The sequence below is a fragment of the Ciconia boyciana genome, chromosome 1 (assembly GCF_034638445.1).
Source record: "Ciconia boyciana chromosome 1, ASM3463844v1, whole genome shotgun sequence".
In the NCBI taxonomy this organism is placed as follows: Eukaryota; Metazoa; Chordata; class Aves; order Ciconiiformes; family Ciconiidae; genus Ciconia; species Ciconia boyciana.
The window spans coordinates 75,973,302-75,998,331 of NC_132934.1; the positions used below are offsets into that span (position 1 = coordinate 75,973,302).

Here is a 25,030-nt window from a genome sequence, read left to right on the forward strand (position 1 = left end):
ACAGGTCTGAGCAAAGCTCTCTGTTAGACAGCTGGACCTTACAAAGAAGTGCAAAGGCTGCCCAAAGAGAAGGTGCTGCAGTACAAAGCTCGCAGTTGCCATTCTGCATGTGGGAAGGCAGCCAGCAGCGAGGCTGCCGGGGGTCGACGCAACCAGTGTTAGAAGGAAGGGAACTCAGCAGTTGTAAAAGACAGGTTACTACGTTATGCATCATCCTTTGGATAAAGAATGAGGACAGGGGGGTAAAATGGCAAGGGGTTAACTCGATCATCTTCCACCACCTGCTGTCTGTTCCCTTCAGGTATTGAATACTCTCCACCAATAACTGGAGCCTCGTGGTCCTCGCTCTTTTTAGTGAGCACGTGGCATGGTGTAAAAATTATGAGTTTAACAGAAGCTAAAAGATCCCTCTGGATGAGCCAGCATACAGAAAAAAGATTTTAATGGCAACATTGTATCATAATCACAAACCAAAAAGTACTTGAAACTTGTGTTTATTGACTTCTGTGCAGCAGTAACAGCCCCGGAAAACAAAAGGGAAGAAAAGCTGACAAACGCGAGGCTACAAATGCAGTGCAAAGCAAACCACACAGCAGACAGGCATGGCTTTAGTGATGAGAGATGCGCTTTTCCTCCCTGGCTTATAGGTAATTGTACAGCTCCCTCTGTGCTATTGAAGAGTAGCAGAGATTTTTTGGCTTATCAGTTAAAGCTGCTTCCAAAACCGTGCTTTAAATATCTCCATAGGTTTTGGGTAAACCTCACTGTTCCCAGGTCTTTTCCCTTTCTCAGCTGCACACGTGTTTGTTAGACTCAGGATTTAAAGGCACTTCTCAAAATCCAGACAAAAAAGTTGACTTTGTTTTTGCAAATAAACAGCAATGAGAAGTTGAGCTCATTGGCTCAAAACTGCTGCACTGTCAGAAGCTGTAAGAAGCATTGCTTGTGCAGAACTGGGATGGCCAGGCTGTCTGGGAAGGAGGAGAGAGCTCACCTGATGCGCTGGTGCAATCCACACACACAGATTTTGGAGGAAAAACTCCAGAATTGCCTATTCACACATATTTTTCCACATTACACCTTAAAGGATCAGAGCAGGTCACCTGAACGATGCTGCAGGGGTTAATGTTGGGGAAAGATTCAAATGCAAGCGGCCAAGGAGAAAGCTGGACTTCAGAGGCAGGAAATGGGAATTGGTTTGCCTCCTCCTATATGACTTCAGCTGACTTTCTCCTCACATTTCAGGGTCATCAGTTGAAAGCTTTGAGCTTCTTTGGCTTTGTTGCCTGCTATATGGGTTGTTCACTGGAATGTAAAAATCAGTGAGGTCAACAATGAACCTCTGGGGATGGAGACTGCAAGCCCATGAAAACTGTCTTCATCCTTCGCCACTGAGGAGAAGCACAGGCATTTCTCCTGGTGGCATCTCTCCTGGTGGCAGAAACCACGCACCTCTGTAGCCTCCTGTGGGGCAGCCGTTCTCTGTCATTCATGTAAGGGAGTGATTTCATAATCCAGAAAAGATGCTCAAAGCTAAGGGACTAGTTTAATAAAGTCTGTGAAAAAAAAAATCTGCAAAGATCTGCGGAAAGAACTGGAGCAAGTTTTTCTTGCTGACAGCAGGATTGAGGCTGAACCACAGCTTTCCATGTCTGGAGAAAAACTAGGCATTTAGAGTTGGGACTTAAATTTTGTAACATTCTCATAATGAGTGAAATCAAAAGGGCCTTTGGGATCTCAGCACTCCTAGGTTTACAGGGAGCTGGGATCTAAAAAAATTGCTTCGAAAGCCAAGCTCTAGACAGGATAAACATATTCCTGGGGACAGATCTGATTAGGTGAGTTCCTTTGAAGGGGAGCCATGAGATATATAGAGAGAGATATATATATCTGTGGTTGGCCATTATGACTCAGCTAATCTGATCATTACCTCCTGCTGGCCTCGAGGACACCCCATCTGACCAGCTCTGCCTAGCCCTTTGAATACATGAGCAGCTTCCACTCCAGTGGATGGTTTGCCAGTAGCTTGTAAGGCTAAAGCAGAAAGCAAACAGTGACTGCAGGAGAGATAGCACACTGCAAAATCTTTTCAATATCCCTTGCTTCTGCAGGAAAAATGGATGTTGCTTCTGAAGAGCTCCAGAGGTAAAATCACTGACCTATGTAGCAATGTTTTTTTCTCTTAAACATTACATACACGCATGTATACATATAAAGTTTATAAACTATACACACCTCAGTGTGCATCAGTATAAATGCGGAATGACTGTGAAATGCTAGTGATAAGAACCGTTAAAGTAAACTTTATGGGTCATGCCAGTCGGTACTGATAAGGTTGACAGTCTCTGGTGTTGCCACAGAGCCAAATCTCCTCATTTCTTGAAGGAAAAACCTGCACAACTGTTTTGCAAAAGATTTTTTCTTTAGAGGCCCAGATAATCTCTTCCTGTTCATGGAAGTGGTGCTGCAAGCTAGAGCAAGTGATGCGTTTGTAGCATGGAGCTGTAAGATGGAGTGACAAAGTACTTCTGGAGAGCAGTGCCAGCCGGGGGGAGAGACCCTACATACATCACGCCACCAAAATTAGGCTGCAAGAAAAAGACAAGATCACTCGTAAGTACTGGCAGTGCATACAGCATTCAGTCAATAATTTTTAACGATATCCCTGCTGATTTAGTTTAGCTTTTCTTTCCTCTTAGTAATCTAAATGCTCATGAGTGCTTCTGATTATTTATTCAGTATTTGGCAGGTAAAGTGACAACAGATATATCTCTTGCGCCATTCCTGCTGCCTTGGCCCTGAGACCAAGGGTCCAACAAATGTCCATTCTGTGTCTGCGTCCTTTTCCTGAGACTCCTATGGGGAGGCTAATTGGTGTCAGAGAAGATCGTGGTGTTATTTCCATTTGCATTCGTTCACTATGAATTGGACTGCACACAATTTTATATTTGACACTTCCCTCTCCCAGCTGTAAATTGACTACTACTAGTAAATCACATTGGAAAAAAAGTCAGGTTGGGACCCTGGTAGTATAAACATCCCTGCCTTTCCCAGTTCTCTGACGCATATTTGCACTGCCTAGCTCCTTTCTGGAATTTCATCAGAGCAAAAAATATCAAGCAAAAAGATAAATTGAGAATTTCCAAGGGTAGTACTGACCATGGAGAATGCAGATGGTATTATTCTAACAGGGCCTGGTTTTCAGTGAGTGATGAATATTCATTTACTTTTGGAAAAATCAATGGTTACTTGAGGTGATGACCTAAATACCAAGGCATCGCAGATCACTGGTCCCTTTCCAAACAGACAGGACCTGAACTGTTCAAAATAGTGAATTCAGACAACATTCTGAAGTGCAAAAGTTTACATTTCCCACTCTGCAGCTGGAAAAAAAGTGTGTCCCAATTTTAGCCACCGCACCCAAGAACTCATGCCAACAAATTGATAATTTCATTGCCTTGCAATCTTTAACTGTGTTCCTAAGGTCTGGTCAGCATGCAAACAGCTGGGAAGAACAAGAGGCATTTTTAGATGGTTGCACAAAGAAGCACCATGGAAATGAAAAATGTAATTCTGGAACCACTGAAATGAGTATGAAGTCATTTAAGTGATGCTATTACTGCTAAAGCACTCATGAAGTGAAGAGACAAAATATGGAGTTCGTCAAGGTCAATAGGATCTTCCACTGGCTTATATGGGCTTTTGCACCCTAGCAATACCTTGCTGAAATATATAGTGCTCCTTCTTAAAAATGAAAATGCTGTGTTCTCTTTCTACGTCAGTGGGGTTTCCATAAGGCAGTTTTAAGGTTGAAGACAATGTTAAGTCACTGAGAGTCCCAGATCTCTCTCCCATACTACACTGAACCCAGCTGGAATTGTCCATTTACTTAGAAGATGAGGTGTAAGACACAGGTGAGTTGACGCATTCATCAAAAAATCTTGGCCAAGAGTCACTGGTATGCCAAGTATGATGCGAGATTGCGAGATGATTTTTGATGCTTGTAAGGATTGCAGTGCGGTGACTGGAAATTCATAGAGGAGTAAGAAAGAGACTTTACTGTGGAAGGATGTGGGCTAGTGGCTAAAGAAGCAGCGTAGTTTTCAAGAGAAACTCAGAGATTTATCACTGGCAGAACTAGCTATTTACACTGTGACCTTGAAAAGGTTACATTAGGCGTCAGTCTAATAATACCTAGGACATAAGGGTAGTTGAGAGGCTTAATTAATCACAGTCTTGAAGTCTCAAATCCACAGAAGGGAAGTGAAAAACAGTATTATAATAATTTGGGCCCTCTAGCTGGTTATGTTCAGGAACAGCTACCTAGAGTGATTTAAGAAAAATGTGTTGGCAGGTGCTGCCCCTGCAGTTCGTCTTTTACAATTCCCTGCTGAGTGGCAGTATTTTTAGCTGTAAATGAACAGTATAAATCAAAGGAGCGCAAATATTTCCCAGTGTAAGGTATACGGGGCTGATGTTGAATTTAGGAATAGTGCAGTGTTAGTTGCCGGGCAGCGATTCACTTAGTTCAATACCCGGCCACAGAGAGTGGACAGGGCCAGAAGTTCCCAGAGAAGAGGAAACCGAGGCAAAAATGGGAGTTTATGGAGCAGCCTCCCCACAGGATGACTCCTGGGCTCAATTATACCTTGCAGCGAGAAGATCTCATCATTAACCGTACATTGTGGAGGAGAGTCCTCTTTGATCTGTTTTAAATGCTCAGTTTAATTAAATTCCTTTCATTCTTCTTGAGAAGAAAGAATAAGCTGAAATAAAAAAGTTACCCTCTCTCTAGTGTTTTTCCTTTTATTTGTCTCTAAATGACAGCTCCAATCTTTTCAATTTCTCTTCCTATGAGCACTTTTATCTAGTCATTTCAATGTCCCATTTCTAGACATTTCTACTTCCGCAAAATACTTTCAAGAAAAAATAACCAAGAATGAATACAGTATTTTAGATATGCCAATACTCTTGGTTTACAAAGCAGTGTTGTAATATTTACAGAGCCTGTTTTCCATCCTGGGCTGTGCAGTACTCACACAATTTGGTTTTTGGATAACTCTGCATTTTAAGTAGGGATTTTCACTGTCACCAATCATGACCCACTTTTTTTTCTGGGTAATTTTCAGCTTTTAAGAGTAGCTGACATTTGCTTTTCTTTCTTTTTTCCCCCAAATCTGATTATTTTGTATTTATTCAAAACAGAAGATTCTGCTTGCTCTCATATTTCTATCTCACCTTGCTTTCCTAGCGTCTTCTAAAAAGTTTTCATAGCCATGCCTAGTCCTCAGTGGCCTTCAACCATTTTGTGTCATCTGCAAAATTTCTTACCTCACTGCTCACTCAGTTTTCCAGACCATTAATAAAAACAGCAAAGAATACATCTGACAGTATGGATCATTAAGACACCTGCTGCTAATCCTTTGCCAATGTGAAAATGTATCCTTTCTTTCAGACATTATTTTCTCTGTCTTATCTAATTTCTAATACTGAGTAGTAATTTAACTGTTGCTTAAGATGTTTACAAGAAATCCAATAAGTAACTCTCAGATATTGGCACTGTGAGATTAAATTACAAGTGCTTTGAATAAGAACTGCTGCATGAAAAGTTGTCTCTGATGATTCTCATCTTATGTTGATATTGTCTATTCTCCTTATGCTCCTGATGTCAAATTGCCTTAGTCCTTAAAATGACAATATCATGGGGGAATACAAAGACAGCCTGCTGATATTTTTGATCTCTATATTTCAATGCAATGTGGTCATCAAAACTGTTTAGATATTTTTTCTTTATTAAAATAGTGGTGTTAAATACATATCTGGGAAGAATAAGTGTTTTTTGATGGAAAATAAATTCCATTATGTACAATGAGGGAAAACATGATTATCTTTACCTGTTAAACCAGGAGATCTATTCTAGGCATAAATCTGCGGGGACTGATATTTTGAATAGATCTTTTCTGTACATACACCTTTAAAAACTGTCGGCAAAAAAAAAATCTGCTATACGCTGAGATTTAGTAAAGCTGTAGATTCAAGAGGCTTTGACTACACTGAAGCTTTCTGAAATAATCTGATTTTAAATATAATCACCTCATTTCAAGGTGTTGAATTCCTTGGATGAAAGTGGAAGTAACTATACTAATACATGCAGGAGATATGTTTGCAAGTAGAAGAAAGAGGGCAGCAAAAGGATACCTCATTCTCATCCACAGGACCAAGTTAATTTCAGCTCAGGGTTATCTGTAATCAGTATAGACCCATATGACGCAAAGCTTTTCTGTATGGGATACTGACCAAAATAACTTTCTGTGCTGACACTGCATGCTGGGCAAGAGATGCTTTTGCTCTGGAATAATGAGTGCATTTCTAAAGCCAGAGCGATTAGTCTGGGACAGAGTCACCATTCTCCTAGAATCGTATTTTCCTGGGGAGGAAGTCTGATATGGCTAGTGATTAAAATGAAAATGTACAAGTTCTGACACAATGTTTCATCGTCCCTCTGGAAAATGCAATGGAGGCAGTCGATACTCCGAGCTCTGCCAATGTGACCTACTGACTGTGGGAATATCTGCTGCGCAGTGATTCACTCCAGCAGCAGTGACTGCAGCTGATTGTCCCCAGGCAGACGAGCTCACAGGGCTGCTGAAGAGGTGCAGTAAAACTTCATAAAAGTGTCTTCCTCTGAGCCAGAAATGCGTCTTCATTCATGAAGGATAGTAACGTAAATGTTTAAAGTTAAGGGTTTCCAACTTGCATGATTTATTTCCTCATTATCAATTTCTCTGTCATTTACCCCATTCTTGCACCTGGTATCATCAGAGGGATTAGGTGGTCGTCTGAGGGAAACAGCATGGTCCTGGCAGCCTGGCTTACACCCATATTAAAATGACAGAAAGAGCCACTTGGCCTATCCTTCTATGCCTGGGATGAATCAGAAAGAAGACATAAATATCAGCCTGATATATGGATCAGCTTAATTATTCTGCTGGCCTAGCAAAGGAGACTACCTATTAATGACAACAAAGGGGTTTTTACAGGAGTAATTGCTAAGTAGCACATTTATAAGGTGGGTTGTTCCACTTTAGTTTTAATTACTGATAAAAAGGGGGAAATTAGAATATTTTAACAAAACTCCAGGTGTCGAGAAGTCAATGTAATAAATTGAATGTAGAAGATAACACTTTACAGTTATAATTTGTCACGTCAGAAGATCCAGTGGGAAACCACGTCTTTCAGAGGCTCTCACAAGATCCAAAAACATGCTGCGTGATAGCTCAGATTCCACAAAACAATCAGCATCTCTGGAGCGGAAAGAGACGTCATCTCCGTCCAGAGCATTCCTGCTCCCTTTCACCCACACATGCATCATTCAGTGCACTCTTCATTGCGAGGCCAGCTCTTTTATACAGGGGTTTTATAGGAGAAGGTTGAGGGACACAACTGGATGCCAAATTACAGAAAGACGTGAATGGGTACAGGTCCATCACACAAATTACATCTACTTGTACTGACTGGGGAACAGGGCTGTGAATTCGGGATGACTAGATTTTATCCTTATCTTTACAACTTGCTTAACGTGACCACTCATGATGTGGTTGGCCCCAAGGAGTCTCAGTTCTGCAATTTATAATATGTGGAGGTTTTTTTGGCAGTTGACGGAAATCATATAGCTCAGTTCTGTTTTTGTTGAACACACTCACATTTCTCAATGGAGGGCAAAATTATACCACAGTGCATACAGATATCATATTCCTTTGGGTTTTTTTCCTTAGGAATGAAATTATCTTTATTATCTACTTCTGTCAATTTTGCTACAGCCTTATTAGAGCTCTAGCTGGGTCCAAAGCCTTGACTGTAATAGAGAAGCCGCAAAGAAAGACTGTAACCAAATACCTTTCAGCACACATTTCTCACAAATACGTAACCATCTAAAAGGCAGGCATCCTGTCTAAGTTAGTTATACAGGTTCCCTCGCTGTATGGAGAGAGAAAGATACCTCCAGTGGAAAAATCATCCAGTCAGTCCTAGACACCTATTTTTGGGTAGGTTGAATCATCTTCTAGAAGCACCTCTCTCTTCACTGGCTACTGATAGAGCCCAGACTGAGACTAGACATCTCATTTTTTTATGCCTAAGGTTAAATGAAGGAAGTCTTACTCTAAATCACAGTATCATTATGTTTCAATCCAAACAATTTGTTGTTGTATCTTCATGGTGTAAACCCAACAATTTGTCATACAAAGACAATCAAACAGAGATAATGATAATGATCCTGGTAATAAAATGTGAAGCACTATTTATTCTAGAAATGCCAATTCAAAAGTAGGGCTGATCAAGCTTAGGGCAATCTCAGGAAAACTAGGTGGCAATCTTAAACCTCAGTAAAGAAAGCCAGATGCTAGTGCTGTGCTTTCAATCTCTCCTTGCAAATACAGTAAAAGCTCTGGGTATACTTCATGCATTTCCTTGCTATTCCTCTTGCTTGGTACCTCGTATAGCAAACAAAAATAATCTTTAAGTCCAAGATTTAAAGTTCTTAACGTGCTGCATATATATAACTTCTTGGTGCCCCTTCAGTATGTTCAGTAAATAAATCAGTCCTGTGAGCTTTTGGCTTCCCTCTGAACCACCTTCTTATGCAAAAAAATACAGTCAACATCATTGAGTTTGAGAGCATCCCAAACAGGTGTACACAGCCAAGTCAATGCACGCAGCTTTTATAACTGACCACATCACCAGGCAGAAGGCTCTCTGCTCCATGGATATTGTAGCCAGAACAGGTATCATCTGCGCGTATGGGCACAGAGGGTATGGAAAAAGAAACAGTCTAAAAAGCTAATCACTGCTTAGTTAGGGAATGTGTAGGTATCAACACACACAGGCCATGCGCCTTGAGCCAGCTTTTAGAAGCTTTCCGAGGCTACTACACACTTCTTGGCAGGAGCCCATCTGCACATAGCCACTATGTACCTCTCGCCTTGTGGGTGGAGGCTGGTTTTCTGTCTGCAGCATCTGCTGACTCTCTCTACCTCCGCTCCGAAGTGGCTGCATGAGCTGCCTTAAATCTTTGTATTGCTTCACAAGAATAGTAGTGCCAATGATTAAAAAACCCACAGAAATGAAACTAAACACCTTGGCTCCAATCATTCATTTCACGGCCTCCGTCCCCCTCTTTCTGCCAAGTAAAGGCAACTTCAATGCAGCAGTGTTTTCCTTTCCTTTAAATAAGGTCTTTTCTTGCTGGAGTTCCAGCCAACTCATGATTTTTTCCTGTCTACCTGATCTCAAATTAATTAAAAACCAGTATTTGCAAATGCCTCTGGAGGATCACCAAACTTAAAGTGAGTTTTCAAGAGAAGGAATACTGTCCAAAAATGTTCGACATATATTCCAGTAACAAATTCCCATCACTTTGGGACAATTCCTTTGATGGAGTAATCTGGCAAGGTTCATTTCTGACAACAGAGGCATGCTGGTTTATACCAGCTGAAGGTTTCATCCTGCCTTTGTTTACCAAATGAATGCTGAACTTCCAAAAAATAATGAGGTTAACAGGTCACACAGCTGCAGACTTCTGTTCCTGATAGAGAGGCGGAAGGGATGTCAATCCCACTTTCCTCCCTTCCCAACAGACTCCTGTCCCACTGGTGGTACAGAGATGGGGATCCTCGGGGAGCCTTCTACACTCATTAGCTTCTCCATAACTGAGGAATCATTAGACTTAAAGCAAAAATGGGCAGATCTTGTTCATTCAGCAATAATTACACAGAAGTAGGGACTGATATATTCATAGAAGATAGGTGCCGATGGTAACAACTCAGTATTTAGTAATACTTATCATGAGAATCAGCAGGACTGAAGATAGATGATTTTTCTTTGACATTAAAGCAACTCTGAAATTTGGACCAGATTAGAGACAATGTCCACCTATTTCTTCCAGATTCTCAAGTAGTCTGCTAAATTCTAGGAGAAAAAGGAGAAAAAGACTATACAGTGATTCTCCTGCTTCTTTTTAATTACATTTGCAAACAGAGGAGGGTCAAATAAGAATCTAGCCTGTGATTTATTTATCTAGTTGAAACATAAACTCTGCTGCTTTGAAAAACCACTACATACAAGCTTGTTTCTAGCCAAGGATTTCTTTATAGCAGGAGATTCTTGGAATGGGAAGATTTATGTGCTTCACATCTCTTTGTACAACCCCACAGAGAGGGAGAGCATCTGAGTGTGGGAGAGTGTGTGTATGGATGCAAAATCTCAGAGGACGCCCTTTCACAAGAGCCAAAAATAAGCCATAGCATTAGTATACAACATATCTTGTTATTTTGGTCACAAATTACAATGGGGACACAGAGTTACTCCAGCCTAGTGTAGATATTCATAGCCTTTGTTTACTACCTACTTGGCAGGAGATATATATGGAACTATCTATATGACACAAGTGGACTATGCACCACAGTGCTCAATTCAGCCATAAAAATGCTCTAATTTATTGAAATAGTGCAGTTGGATGACACAAAAACTAATCAAGCTAGTGATGCCATGACTGCCTGGAACAAATCACCCCCATGTTTCACTATACCTCTGTTCAGCCCATTCCTCCATCATTTAGAAGTAATCTCTTAAAATGTGCCAGATAAATAGCACTTGAAATTGAAGTTCTCTGTTCTTCCACGGAACAGATCTAACTAAGAAATAGCAGTGTATTCTCATCCTTGCAATGAGACTGTGTCTTATTCCTGCCAAGAGAAACAGCATTACAGTGAACTCTCCCTTTTCTGCGGGCAGCCTATCTGGCACAGACAGGCCATACCATGGATCCGGTGAAATCCAAGCGGTTTCTGGTTCATTGCAGAGCACAGCCTTCATGAATGAAGCTATACTGAATAAAGCTACACTGCTTTCTCTAGAAGAAACATAGCTGTGCCAAGAGCTGAGACTGAGCAGTTTTGTTCCAACAAACCTGAGCTGGCGTCACTCGTCGCTAGTGTGGGTGGCTCTGCCTTATGTACCCGGCTGAAGAGGACAGGGTGCAGGTACTAGAATGACTCAGGGAAAAGCCCGCCTGAGACGAGCAGAGCTCAGACTCTAAAGCGCAGCATCACTCTGGACAACCTGAGCTGGCTCCCTGCTGCACCACTCGGGTATCTTTCCAATATGCTCCCCACCATAGCCTATAGTAGGTGTATAACCTCAATTAGTCTGTTAGTTGGATCCTCCTAGACCTCCACTATCACAGATAATGAAGAACCAGCTGTCTTTAAAAAGTACTGCAGCCCTACAGATCGTCAATACTATTTTATAAGGGCTTTCAAGTGCTAGGAGGTTCTGGCCATACCCACTGAAATAATGATTTGAAAGCTCCTTTTCCAGCTGCCTGAGCACATGCAATGTCCTAAAGGGAAATGTCCAATGTCCAATGTCCTAAACTGAAAAACTGGACGAGTGAAGGCCATTACCTCTGGGTGGAGGGAGGGAGTGGAGGAATGAAAGATCAGTCACTCTCACTGTAAGCCAGTGGCATTCTTCTTCTGCTCTTCCAGAAGAGCTCATAATAAGCACAGGGTATTTTGATCCCCAGATCTTCTCAGTCCTATGCCATCTAAATTGTGCCAACTGTGAGGATGTTTCCTGGCCTCCACCTCCACCTGCCAACTCGTCTCACAGGGTGGTATCTTTATCACGTGCTCCAACTGTAGTAATCAAGGTGAAATAACAAGCTAGGCAACTACTAGGCTTCATTCATTATCAACCACAAGCACATTTAAATCTGCTAGCTGGAAGAGCTAGCTGGCCCATGACCTCCACCAAAGCATTGCGGTGTTTCAGTTCTCGGTGACCTGGATTCCAATGTCACCACTTGGGAGGACAGGAGGGAGCTGCCTAAGTTGCATTCGCAAGGAGGTTTACACTAGACAGAAGTGCTGCCTATAGATGTGTGCCTTTAAAAGAGTTTGGGAATAAGCGTTTTGTAGAAACGTTCAATGGTGTATCCAGTGTAGCATTTCCTTTTGGTGAAACCAGCAGCAATGCCAAAGGGTACGGTTATGACAAAACCAGTGAAATCATGGAGACAATGTCAATTCTCTGTGGTTTGTGGCTGTAGCAAGTGATGCCATCATACAATCAGAGCAAACCACAGAGCATGTAATTTAGTGAAATGTGGCGCAATTATAAGGCAAATATATTTGTCGTGCAATAGAAATGGTTGAAACAATCATATGTCTTTTTGTGTGCTCAGGCTTCTTTGCAGCGCAGTGCCCTGCTGCTGAATCAATTAACTCTGCGTCTGCAGGTTACTGCAGTAAAACCTCACTTTACAGGATGAACATGACTAGGTGTTTCTCAGTGCTGCACATTACTTTCCCATTTGCAATGTTTTTTTTATAGGCCCAGGCTTTGACTGAGGACACAGTGTTCTGGCCCAAAAGGACATGCCTTCACAATATATTTAGAGTGAGACTGCATCTGTTCTTCTGGAGAGACACAAGTCTAATAGGCAATCTGCTTGATTTATGTACCATGAAGCATGATTAGAGTATGGGTAAGATTCTCATTCATTACATAATTTCTTTGAAATGATGAACCTGGCGTGTTTGTTATGAGATCCAAAACAAAGAGTAAAAGGACATTTTCAAGGTTGGCTTTAAGCTCGTATTTAGCAAATCCTTTTTTGTTGTTCCTCAGACCTATGATAATGCGGTAGAATTTTTTTTCCTAAACAAATAACTTTTTTTTTTTTTGCATTACTTAATCCCCTTTGTTTCAAGTACTTTAAAAACAAGCATCATTTAAACTTCACAAAGGCATTATGCCCTGGATTCAAATGGGTAAACTGAGGCAAATGGGCAGCTAAGCAATTTCCTTGAGAGGCTGAGCTGAATATACAAGTCCAATGTGTTAACTAGCACATTGCTGATCCTTAAGTATCGCCCATTTTTCTGGAGTGAAAAATCAATGCCATCATCAAAATACACTATAGGAAAACACAGTATGTTCTTGACACAGACACATTGGCCAGAGATTTCAGTTTTATGAAGTTGCTCTGAGGAAAGGAAAACCAAGATTTTAAGAGTACAGAGGCATACCTTTAAATAAGTATTTTCCCAGCTGGGGAGAATCTTTGTGCAAGGAATGTTTAGGACCTGATCCAAAGTCTACTGAAATTTCACACTGGCATAAATAAAGCTTGGATCAGGACCTAATCTCTATATCGTGCAGATATTTCTCAAGTGTAAGAAGTGACAGATCATTCTGTGCACAGCTTAAATGAAAGAATAGGGGCAGCAAAGGGAAACAATATCGTAAAAACAGAGCAAGGAAATGGTGGAAGATCATTCAGTTGTCACTTTCCTTTTTAAAAGCAAACTGTCAGAGAGGAAGGAGAAAGTAGTAATGGGAAATGAAGTGCACTCCAGATCTGAAAAGGTAGTGTCCATAAAAGAAGAAAAATCTAACACAATGTTCATTGAGAATTACTCTCTCTCACTCTCTCTCTTGCCAATTTCTAAGTATATGTCTATCTTTATCTATATAGCAATAAATGTATGTCATTTTATGCTATTAAGAGTTTTTAAAAAGTTTGACTGCTCCCATGCAATTACTATTTGAATTTCTGAGGCTATTTATTAAAAATCTTCAAAATACACTCTACTGGTCTCTACGCCTACTCTCAACTGAGGTAAAACAGCATCTGTCCTCTGAAGCCAGCAGAACATCACAGATTTACAAGGGGACGAGATCTCATTATGTTGGGTTTGAATTTATACTGTGTGTACAACAACTGCTGCTTTGTAGCATTCAGAGGTGCTTTAGAGCGCAGAGTCAGTGTGCCACTGTCTGAAATACACTGCCCACGAGGACGGACTGCAGCAACTGGAAAGCATCATGTGGCAAGGGAAGTCAGCGTGTTGTATATCTGGGTGGTCATTGTGGCAATTGCTTGGGACTATGGAGGAGAAAGATTGTAAAGTAGCAGACTTTCTTAACTGCTTTCAAATTTTTAAGCCTCTACTGCCAAGATTTACCCAAACTTTCCCAAAGTTTGGGTAAATCTCAGTAATAAAGCCTGAGATCAAGATATTTTCCTTAGAGGGAACACGGTCGACAGAAGCGTGCTTTGATAAATGATGCTGCATGCCGTGGGGAGTTCTTTGCTTCTCCTTTAACTGACGCTATGGTCAAGGTGGCTGTTTGGTTAGTTTACGGTTGGTTTTCATATATATGAAACATAAGGCAGAATTCATACATGACAGAACCAGCAGCTTTTTTCAGAGATAGGCTGGAGCTGCTGAATTAAGAGCCCAGAGTCAGACTCCCAGCTGGCACACAACGTACATTGAAGTCAGTCCGTTTTCAGCCGAGAAACACAGCCTTGGGTTTTGCTTCCTTCAGGAAAGAAGAGGGGAGAGGAACTATGTCTTGTTTTTACCACTACAAAGTATTAGCTCTTGAGAATGAATTTAAACTATCTGTAGGCTGCATGACTTTATATGAATTATTAATGTAACTTATTATCTGTGGAGAATGTGTACTTACATGGGGACACATGGAGGGCCGTGCTTCCCCAGAAAACATAACTCTACTCTTTCCCCAGGCTTTGCAGGAAAAGCACAAAACAGGCATCAGAACACCTGAGGTCTAGTTAAGGTGATGGCACGCACCGTGTGGGAAGGGTTACTTCTCCTATGCCTGATAGCGTGTCGCTCGCTCACCTCACAAAGCGCGTGAGGAAATTGTTTGTGAATGTACTGAGGTTGTCGCATACGATGTGATGTAGCTGCTGCTGCCTGATCAGCTGGTCTGCTGCAGCCAACTCCAAATACGAGAAATCAGACTTGGACTGAATGAAACTGAAGTTACATGATTTCTGATGCACTGTTTGTGCCTTTGCTTTGGGCTTTTCCTTATCCTGTTTTGTCAACTGCGCCTTCACACTGCCAGATGCAGAGCAGGATTTACTGCACGTTAATGCCCACAGAAGTGAGGAGCGGGAGGAGATGAGCTGAAGGTACCTTCTCAAGCTCCCCACCACCCTCCAGACCAGAGCTCAGATAGTACCCAGCTTGCCACCTCTATTTCTGTCCAGCCTCCAGCACTTTATGTTGCCAGTTCCAGCCCGCCGTAACACCTGAATTCAGCGCTGCCTGGGGGACTGGTAAGGCCCCAGCCATGATTTACGGGGGACTGGGACAAGGCAGGGGCAGGGAGTCTGTCTAAATTACCCCAAGTTTGAATGGCTGTCCTACAGACTGCAGTATTGCCTAGGCTCCCCAAAGCTTCATTGCTGCTTGCCACTTTTTATTAAAGGTTCAATCACAGCTTGAAACTCATATGAACAATCTGGCTCCCCAGAGGATAAAGAATAAAAGGGGCAAGCTCACAGACTATCTATAAATCATACATGGTAATGTGCCAGTGCATTAGTACCGAGTGCATTTGTAATATTCTCTTGATAACAAACATGGCAAACTCATCTGTGTGACTGACATATCTGTGAAAATTAGGGCCTGTTCTGAAATCAGCCAAGGCCAAAGTTTATTGGATAATTCACTCAAAACAAATAACTCACCCAGCACTATGAAAATCTGATGTAACGTGCTTATTTGGTGACCTCCATGAATGATTAGTTGCCCTTAACCCCACTCTTACTGAGACATTGTTTACCCTCAATAAAATTACTACACAGCTGGCATTATTTGTTATCTCTTTTGACACTCTCAGCAGAGGCACTTACAAGTGAAGGGGCGCAGAGACTAAAGTATCATGGACAGTTTTCAGCACACTGGCAAGACGATGAGAGGAAACTCATCCTGCCATTTCTCAGGCTCCCTCTGTTTTGTGGAAAAAAGTTAAGTCTCAAGGAAGATCAGCTTGGAAACTCTGAGGAGCCCTGGGTTTTGCACGTACTGAAGTTTAACGAATTTTGCAAATTAGAAAGGCAACCCGCCATGATTAAAACAGTTGATGATTTGCACCACCAAAATAATTTAGTTCATTTATTTTGAATTGTAAGTTTAGGTTTATGTATTTGTAATAACACTTCATAGAGGGCCACTAAATGTTCTGTAGCAGTGTGTTGTGAAAGCAATGAAATGACAGGAGATGTGACCGCAGCGCTCTGAATTCATTACTGACTGCCTTTCCAGATGGAACTTATTGGATCTGCAGAAGAGCTAACTGAGAATGATCAAGATTTTACTGTGGCTAGATGAACTCTGTTTAGATCGTAAGACTCAGCGTGTGTAAACAATAAGACAAACAAAAAAATCCCGTAAGTGAGAAAAATTAAAGAATATGAAATTAAGTGTTGTCAATTAAAAAAAAAATCAATTCCTTTCAAAACCAGCTCTCAGGCTCTGTTCCTGTGCATGTACAGAGAGCATACTCCATGTCCTTTACGCCTCCTGCCTTGTGTTGTGACAGGCTCGCTCTGGTTTGCTGCCTGCACCTCTCACTCTTGTTCTTGCAATTCCACAGACTAAAGAAACAGCTGCTCACAATTTATTTAATCATCACTAGCCAGCACAATCACCTCCCCATGGTCACTAGGCCAGTGATGCAATGTTGCAGGCTTATAAAGCACCTCCTGCCCCACGTGTCATTTTGAACGTGCATGCACGTACTGATCTTGTACAACTCTGCAAGAACTGTTTCCAAAGCCAAGATAGATTGGATCTATCTTTCCAAAATGTAATTCATAATTAAAGAAAAGGAAGAAACTACCCTCTGTCTAGTTTCCCCGCTGCAGCCATTTGATATGCTTATATTCAGCATACACTGTGAAATGGTCCAGCACACACTACAACAGCTGCAAGGAAGGCAAATGACAACACAGCACCCTTAAAACCTAATGACAGCTAATGAAATAAAGCTATTTACATACTGTATTTACCTGCCAGCTGTTTCACAGGCTGCAGTTCAGTTACTTCAGGATAAATGGAAACCAAAAAAAAAGTTGCATTATGATGGAAGAAGACACCAATGTCATCCTATTGCAAATGTGTGCTCAAGTCAGATAGAAAAGGCCGCAGACATAGAACAGATGAACACAAATCCCATGTTGTGAAAGTCAAGAGGCATGAAAAATAATATGCTTCCTGTTGCTTGAGTCATATTGATCCCCTTCAAGGGGCTATGGAAAATAAACTAACAAAGCTTTCGGCAATTAATTTACCAAATCACCATAAAGATAGAATGGATCAATTATTTCAGAGGATTCCTATGTCTTTATCACTAGCCAGCACAGTGACCTCTCAGTGGTTGCCAGTGATGATGCAATGCAACTTGCATCATCACTTTTCTGGGACCACACAGGATTTCCAACATGCACGCAGGTACCGGCCTCGTACACCTCGTACACCTCTGCATAAACCATTTTCAAAGCCAATGCCGGTGAGAAATGTGGTGTAAATCAAAATATTTTGAAGGCAGAGACTACGACAAAGAGTTGGAAGAGACCGAGATCCACACACTTGGGAAGGAGCCAGTAACTGCCCATAGGAGAATGGAAGGATGGAATAGTTGGATAAAAAGGTGGTAAGAAACAAGGAAGGGAAGCTAACTGGGGAATCTAGGACAGAAGCCAGCTAGCAGAGGTAGGAAGTCTCTGGTCAAAAATACTGCAAAACATACCTGGAGGATACTGGGCCTTGCTAGCAAAAGCTTGGGCCAGGCATAAACCATGCAATGCATTGAGAGTAGAACAAGACAGGGTGGAGGGCAAAGCTGTAATTCCTCAGGGATCTAAACTGAGGTTGCACAGGCATTTTGGCATTTCTAAGTTTTTGCTCACACAGTTTTGCAACACGAACAGTCTCTTAATGTAACTTTTTCTGTGTAATGTAATTTTTCAGTAAAGTCTTGAATAGGATGTAATTTCTCGTACTGAACTCAAAGGATATATTTTGATTTAAAGTTCTTTTACAATAAGTTTTATGCACTTGCACCTCACTGTCCTAAGTAATGTTCCACCATAACACTGGGAAGCCCTGGGCTTGCCTGGTGGGATGCATCAGGAAATTTTGGCAATGTAATCAGAACTGAATCCTTATCTTTCCCCTTAGTCACAACCCACTTAAAATGGTCACTGAAACTTAAAAATGGGTCCTGAGCTGAACAAATGAAGTTGGTAGTGCACTGCGTGCATGTATGTCGTCACAAAATACACGTATGGACTACTATGTAGTCATCCTTTCAGTGTTTACGGCTTGAGCTTTGAAACCGTAAAGATAAAGCCAATGACAAATTTTTTTTGGCTTTAAGTTTTGTTATAAAAGTTTCTCTCAGCACTGTGGGGAAGAAAAGGGGATTTATCACAAGTACTGCCCTTTTGTAAGGTTTTGGGAATGCATTTCCTTTCAGTAAGGTTACAAAGTAAGCTTCTACGGTGCCCCGAGATTCACAGGAACCCCAGTTGTCTTTCTAAGCTCTATTACATCTGCTGTCTTTCTAATAACTGTGGTATAAACAGCATGTGATTCTACTTTGCTTTCAGAGCTCTCTCTAAAGAAAATGTGCAGTGACACATGGACATGTACCAGCTCTCTGGGATTACGCACAGTAATATCACCTACAGATTGGGCAATAAATTTTTAAAACTCATATCAAGTCCATGGGGGAGTTCACTGTGTGTTACAGTGTCTCCTGGATGGAGGATGCAGCTAAATTGTGATTCACCAAGTATTTTGTTTAACGGAAAAAGAGGTAGACTAAAAGAAAACAGGGCACTCTCCATCCACCGTGCATTGCCTGTGCACTCTTGTGACTGTGCAGTTATTCCAGAATGGAGTCATGTCTGTGCTTCTATTGTTTGGCACTTGCACCTTATACTCCTGCAAAATGAAGTGCTTAGGGCCCAAACCCGTGGGCAAACATGGCTGGTGCATGTGATATGATATTGGTTGTAAGAACTGGTAGCCAGGTGCTGGGGAGGCCCCTGCACCTGTCTTACTATGCACACTCCTTCCATGCAAGAATACAACATCACCCAACAAGCATATTTGCTAGTGACTTTTTAATACACTTATTTTCCAAGCTACTAAAATATTGTAATGAACAAATCCAGCTTTCTCCTGTCTCCCATCGAAACACTTTCGACGGAGCCTGAAATTCACTTCCAAGGGGAACAACTGTATTCTCTTAGTAAGATTTTAAAACCACTAAACAGCCACTAGGTTCACCTTCTCCTTATTTCTGTCAAGTCCTGTATACAAGCCAGGGGACCTGTTTACCACTTGTCTGATCTCTCCTGAAGTCAGAGTGCAGTTAGTGCACAGACATCGCCTGGGACACCGTCAGTTCTGTGCTGCTGTTTCTAACCACCATGTAAGGAGGCTGATGGGCAGCTATATCATAACCAGGTTGGCTGTGCTGCCTGTAGCTGTAACATATATACATAGGATTAAGAATGAAATTGAGCCCTTCCCATGCTATCAGCTTGTTTTTCAGAACTACTTTTTTTCTCAACTAATACTTAAGTTTTTTCTGAAACAATGTCCTTCATTAAGGGATAAGACAGAATATGGAGTGGCCTTGCCCTACATTACTTAAATGGGATAAATCTGGATAGAGGATTTCCACATCATGAAAACTGTAAACTGTAGGGAATATGGGGATCAGAGGTAAGGTGCAGATCTAATTTCCTTGTTTTGAAATACCCTGCTTTATCCTACAGTGTCCAAAGAAGCCTCAGGTGGGTGTGAAGAACTGAATGGGATAACATTACACCAAGCCTATCTTCACAGATCTTTCGAAATGCCTGGGTCTATTTTGGGGGCCTTAACACTCACTTAGCTTGTAAAAGAAGCAATATTGCTAGCCTTGGAGACTAATCTTCATATATTCATAAATCCACAACACAGGGTAAGTAGTAGAAACAGTGCTTTTATGCTTCTCATCTAATTTGTCTTAAAGCTATCCCACAGGTTTGCTTCTTTTCTATGCCCATGTAGTCTCTGTCTTTGCTATCGAGATTGCTACTAGCAGCACATAAAGCAGTGGCTTCTCTACTAGAGACTAAACTGAGACCTACGAACATGTCCCACGCAGGTTGCAATCCGCTTGTGACAACAATTGGGTCATAACAATCCACACTGCTGACACACAGGTGAGAGAGCCTTTGCAATTAAATCCCAGGCATCCCCGCAGCTGAAGCCGTTTAGTCTCAGCACTGAGCACAACTGCAAAGGTACTTGGAGTGCAGTGGAAGAAAATGAGAAAACAAAAGGGTACCAGGAGAGACTGCCTGCTCCATCTTCTCTCTAACAGTAATCTAGAGTGTCACTTGTTCCTGAGCTATTCCAGATGACCTGAAATGCAGTGAGGAGGATATCAACATTAATTCTGCACCAGTATTCTGACAATTGACTGTATGCCTGCACCCAGCTTGTTTGGACTGTTTCTATTTCATTGTTCAAAAATAATACCTTGGAACATAACAACAGCTACTGCAGAAGAACCAAACCAAAAGGCAAAAGGATTGCTTATCAACCACAGGACCTTGCTGATTTGAAATCTGGGTTTTAGATGTATATGCACCAGTTCACTAGGGCTCCTCATGAGAAAGAATTGTGGGGACCACTACAGTGGAGAAAGGGCCAGGTCAGGCAGCATCTCCTTCTGCCCCGACTCCCCCAGTCCACGTGCAGGCTCGCAGATAAGCCAGTGCCTTTTCCCATCCTCTGGTTCCCACTGAGCCCCACAGAAGAGTTTGGAAGGCAGCCAGCCTTGTCCTCTCTATCCTGCTTTCTCTCACCCATGAAGCAGACACCTGCAATGGGATGGACAGCTACACTTCTGATCTGGCCCTGTCAAGTAATCGAATGTCACTTCTCAAATATCCTAAGCTTTCCCAATGCTTATTTGGCATGGAAACGGTCCATTTTCCATCTAGAAAAAAGGCACTTTTTGGTCAATTAGCTTCAAGGGTAAACCTTCTTGATTATTGCAATCAGATTTTCCTTATGTTAAATGCTATAAAAAAAACAATTCAAGAACAACAGAAACCACTCAGGAAGTGCTTAGTAGCAAAGGTAAAGGAGAAAGGAATTAATGTTTTTTAGGAATGTGATGAGTACCAAGCAGCAGACTGATTTATCTTGGTATGGTTTGTTTTGTTTTGTTTTCTGCTTAGGAAACACCTGAACCAGATTGATGCCTCTCCTCCTGTCTTGAGAAGCTGAAAGTTTGAGGTCCAACAAGTTATTCCTTTTTAAGCCAACCAGATGCCTTACAAGCTGCCGTGTCTCCTTCCTCCTAACAGCTGGTGACTGGATACCACACCCCAGGAAATCCTGCTGTTCACTAGATATGCATTTCCTCCTCCTAGAGAAAAGTAAAATTGTAGCACATATTAAAATGTGAACATCTCTCTGAGATGGGCTGAACTGGGGAGGCAGATGGGATCCTCACATGTGCATTTTTTCTAAGTGAATTTTTAAAGCCTATGGTGATTGCAAGCTTCCTCACTCCATCCCAACATGGTACTTCCATCTTGCTTCAGAAATGCCTCCTCCTGGAGCCAGAGGGGCCAGATGTTAGTCCTTTCCCACTCCATTTTTTGCTTGTCTACTAAAACAGCAAACCAAGGAAACCCATTTATTGTGTTGGCAAATACTGTCCACTAGGAATTGGAAGGAAGCTCACAGTTCCTCTCTATCAGATAGCTACTCAGTACCAATCTGAGATGCATTTAATTGGGAAACCAGGAGCTTAATATCATTATTAAGTTATCTGAGCTCAGTTCATACTCACAGATGTTCCTCTACAATTAATATATAGTAGAGGACATACTGTCTATCGGATACTTTGTGAAGGTGTTTATTAAAGTGGTCTGTATGGGAAAACTTACTAGTATAGTTATACCACTGAGGTCAGAGGAATTTAACTGCCTCTATAGATATTCCATTCAAAATAAGAGGGATTTTTTTTTCCTTGTTTAGCTTATATCATTTTGAAAGTGAAACAGATTAAGCCAAAAAAAGGGCATTGTAGTTTGGAATAAGACTATCCATATAGTATGCATTCCGTGATTTAATTTTACCTATTCCAGTTTCCGACATTGAAAGTACCTTTATATGGGACCAAAACTTTTGAGTCATCCATCTCTGGTGTCTCTCAGAATCTCCTGTCTGCTATGTGGTTTCATGACTGAGAAGTTAGGACTACATGGCTATGTGATTTTTTCGATAAGAACATAAGACCATAGTGAGTGAAAAGACCTTACACCCAAATGTTATCTTAATAGTCATCATTTTTACAGCACTAGAAATGCATATAGCATTTGGGAAAATCATTAACAACTGTGTATAGCAATCACTAGGAGTAAAATATATAAAATTATCTTTATTCTATAAGGCAATTAGCATGTGGATTTGCTTGTGCACGAGAGGTCACACTGCAAAGCTAAACTTGAATTACTGTGTCTTCACGGGTGCTGTACACACCTCACTTTCAGAAGCATGTCCCACGGTCCTTTAAGCTGCAGTAAACTGAGCTGCTCTGTTATTTCTTACCCTGTGCAAGAACTTATAGATCTGCATCTCTCTGTCTCAGCTGGTTTGGACAACTCTTCATGGCAAAATGGGCAAGTGGCCAGCCCAAATGAGAGCTTCTCTTGGAATTTAAGCTAGTGCTCTTGACAATGTGGCTTGACTGAAAGCATAACTCTATCAGGTAAAAGGATTTTGTAAGGAATATCTGAATGAAAGCTTGACTTGGCTGTGAAGCAGATATATTTTTAGGGCTCTGCAGCACAGCTGTGACACCAGGGTTTAATGAGTTGCTACAAGTCAGCTACGTCGGTGTCAAGCCAAACTTTTAACATACTGTAATCTGAAGTATTGTTTCAAATCTCTTTTACTGAAAATAAAGCAAACATCCTTGTTTTCGTTGGCTCTGAGAACTGTGTGCACAGAGTTAGTTACTGCTGATAACACTACAGGTCACAGGATGAGCTGTTTTCTGAGCCATGAAATTTTCAGTGTGAACCACCATCAAGCCTATAGTGCTAAGGGCTTCCTCCCCATAAAGCTGTAAAATGTCACATAGTTGTCTTTTGCTATTGCAATAGTTCCACTAAACCCTGACGATCACGTAGCAAACCTAGAGATGAGGAAGCAAGTTACTTGGTCATGGTTTTCTTGAGTGTTCAGGTCATTTTAATTCAGCAAGTTTCTCAGGAACTGTGGGATTCTTAATCAAAAAGCATTTAATCTAGTGTGACTGAGAAAAACGCTAATTCATTGCACTTCTAAAGTGCCTCTCATCTAAAGATAGAAAAGCCTTTTTGCAAACACTGCTGACTCACAGTGCCCCTAGGAGATACGTGTTATTACTATCATTTTACATAAGGCAAAACTGTAGCACTGATGTATTTATTTGCTTAACTCTGTACCTGGGCAAAGAGCCCCACTTCATGTATACAGTGAGCACATAGGCACAAGCAATAATCCTCCAGTTTCTTTTCTTCTTTATTTCTACCTGATATAGATAGGCTGACTATTCTTTTTCTTATTATTACTTATACATATATATATAAAAATGTATATAGCACTTTGGAGAACATTAACCATTGTAAGTAACGTCAATACATATTGCACAACTTAATAATTATGGCAATAATAAGTTGTATATGTAAGTTGTTCGATGGACAAAATCCATCAATTCTTATAGCTTTTGTAACAGAACGTATGAAGTAGAAATAGGAAATTAGAATGATATTTAACATGTCACCAGACATTTCCAACATCTGCATATCTAATGATATTTTATAGTACAAATACAAATATAGAGAAAATATTCTGCATTACAATGAATCATGCAACTGTTATTAAGTAAAATCAAACAACCAACTCCCGGGGACGACTCTAGAAATCAAGAAGTTTGAAGGAGGAACTTGCAACAACTCAAGTTTGAGGGTCTGCATATTTACATATGAGAGCTTCATTACTGACCCCGGGTTCTAGGTCTTTAGGTAGGGCAGTGAAAGCAAAAGAATCTTCAAATAGATTAAAAAATATGTCTGGGTGTGCACTTAAACCTTCTTTTTCCTAGAAGGAATAGTGTAAATGGATTCCAACTTAAAGCAGACCCAAGATGTTGTCTAGACTTAACCATGTAGCTATGATCTAGCTGCAATTCCTGAACCCAGATGCTTTGTATTTGTGGTCTGGCATAGGTCTTTCTCACAGAAAGAAAACTAAAAGAATCCAACAAAATAAAGAAATTCTTGTATTCTGAACTGTAGGGCTTTTTAAACTCTACTGTTCTTTTCTTTGGTTTTTCGTTTGTTTATTTTGAAAACTGGATTGCAGCAACTCTACTCACCCCTGCTGACCGAGTAGGCCTTCTTCTGCCTTCCCCACTTACACAGCTGGGAACTGAAGGATTTTTCTTCCGGCTAGTTCCTGCATATAGAGTGCCTGTTGATGACAACAGTCATTATTTCCACATATCTACTTTAAAAAGAAAGTCAGATTAGGAAACAAGCATGCTAACAACAAAACCTCTCTGTTTCCTCTGACCTTATGGAAGAACATTTTAAATAAAACCCACACTGGGATAAATATACAATCACGTGCAAGGTCACTAGCTGTCACTAAGATACCTTTACTTTAAAGGATCAAACTCTCTCTTGCAGACTTCGGTTGAATTGGATTTCAGCAAGCATTGGTTGGCCAAAATCGCAGTTACACTGGCTGTCAATGAACAACATGTACTTCCCAAACCCTTAGCAGCTTCTGAACGGAGATCACGTCATTTTCCTCCTCACTATGATTTTCCCTCTAGCTAATGCTCTCAGACTATCTGCCTTATACCATCTCCACAAGTCTCACTGCAAAAATCATCACGTCTTTGTCTCCCTGTTTTCACTGCCTGCAGTTCTCCATAAATTCCTGGCGGGGAGGGAACAAGATTTTTCACTCCTTGACCCTGGATTTCTGTCAATTCCTTGAGCTGTGTTCAAACCTAATCTCAGCCCTGGACATACTTTTACCACAGAGTTGGCTTTTAAATGACTCCACAT

The 25,030-nt window shown here is 41.2% G+C and overlaps 1 protein-coding gene across 2 annotated transcripts in view; it reads right to left on the bottom strand.

Moving 5' to 3' along the window:
* Positions 1–497: 497 nt before the first annotated feature.
* The window catches only part of LMNTD1 (lamin tail domain containing 1), a 48,356-nt gene continuing 23,823 nt past the window's right edge, over positions 498–25,030 (bottom strand). The window contains exons 8-9 of one of the 2 annotated variants that reach the window (XM_072850070.1): positions 24,331–24,425; positions 498–2,588 (exon numbers count right to left, since the gene is read on the bottom strand). In XM_072850070.1, the coding sequence (XP_072706171.1) occupies positions 24,369–24,425 (57 nt within the window). In that variant the 3' untranslated portion in view covers positions 498–2,588; positions 24,331–24,368. Of the gene's footprint in view, positions 2,589–21,225; positions 21,328–24,330; positions 24,426–25,030 lie in introns of those variants that run through there. The other variant, XM_072850059.1, reaches the window with a different exon arrangement.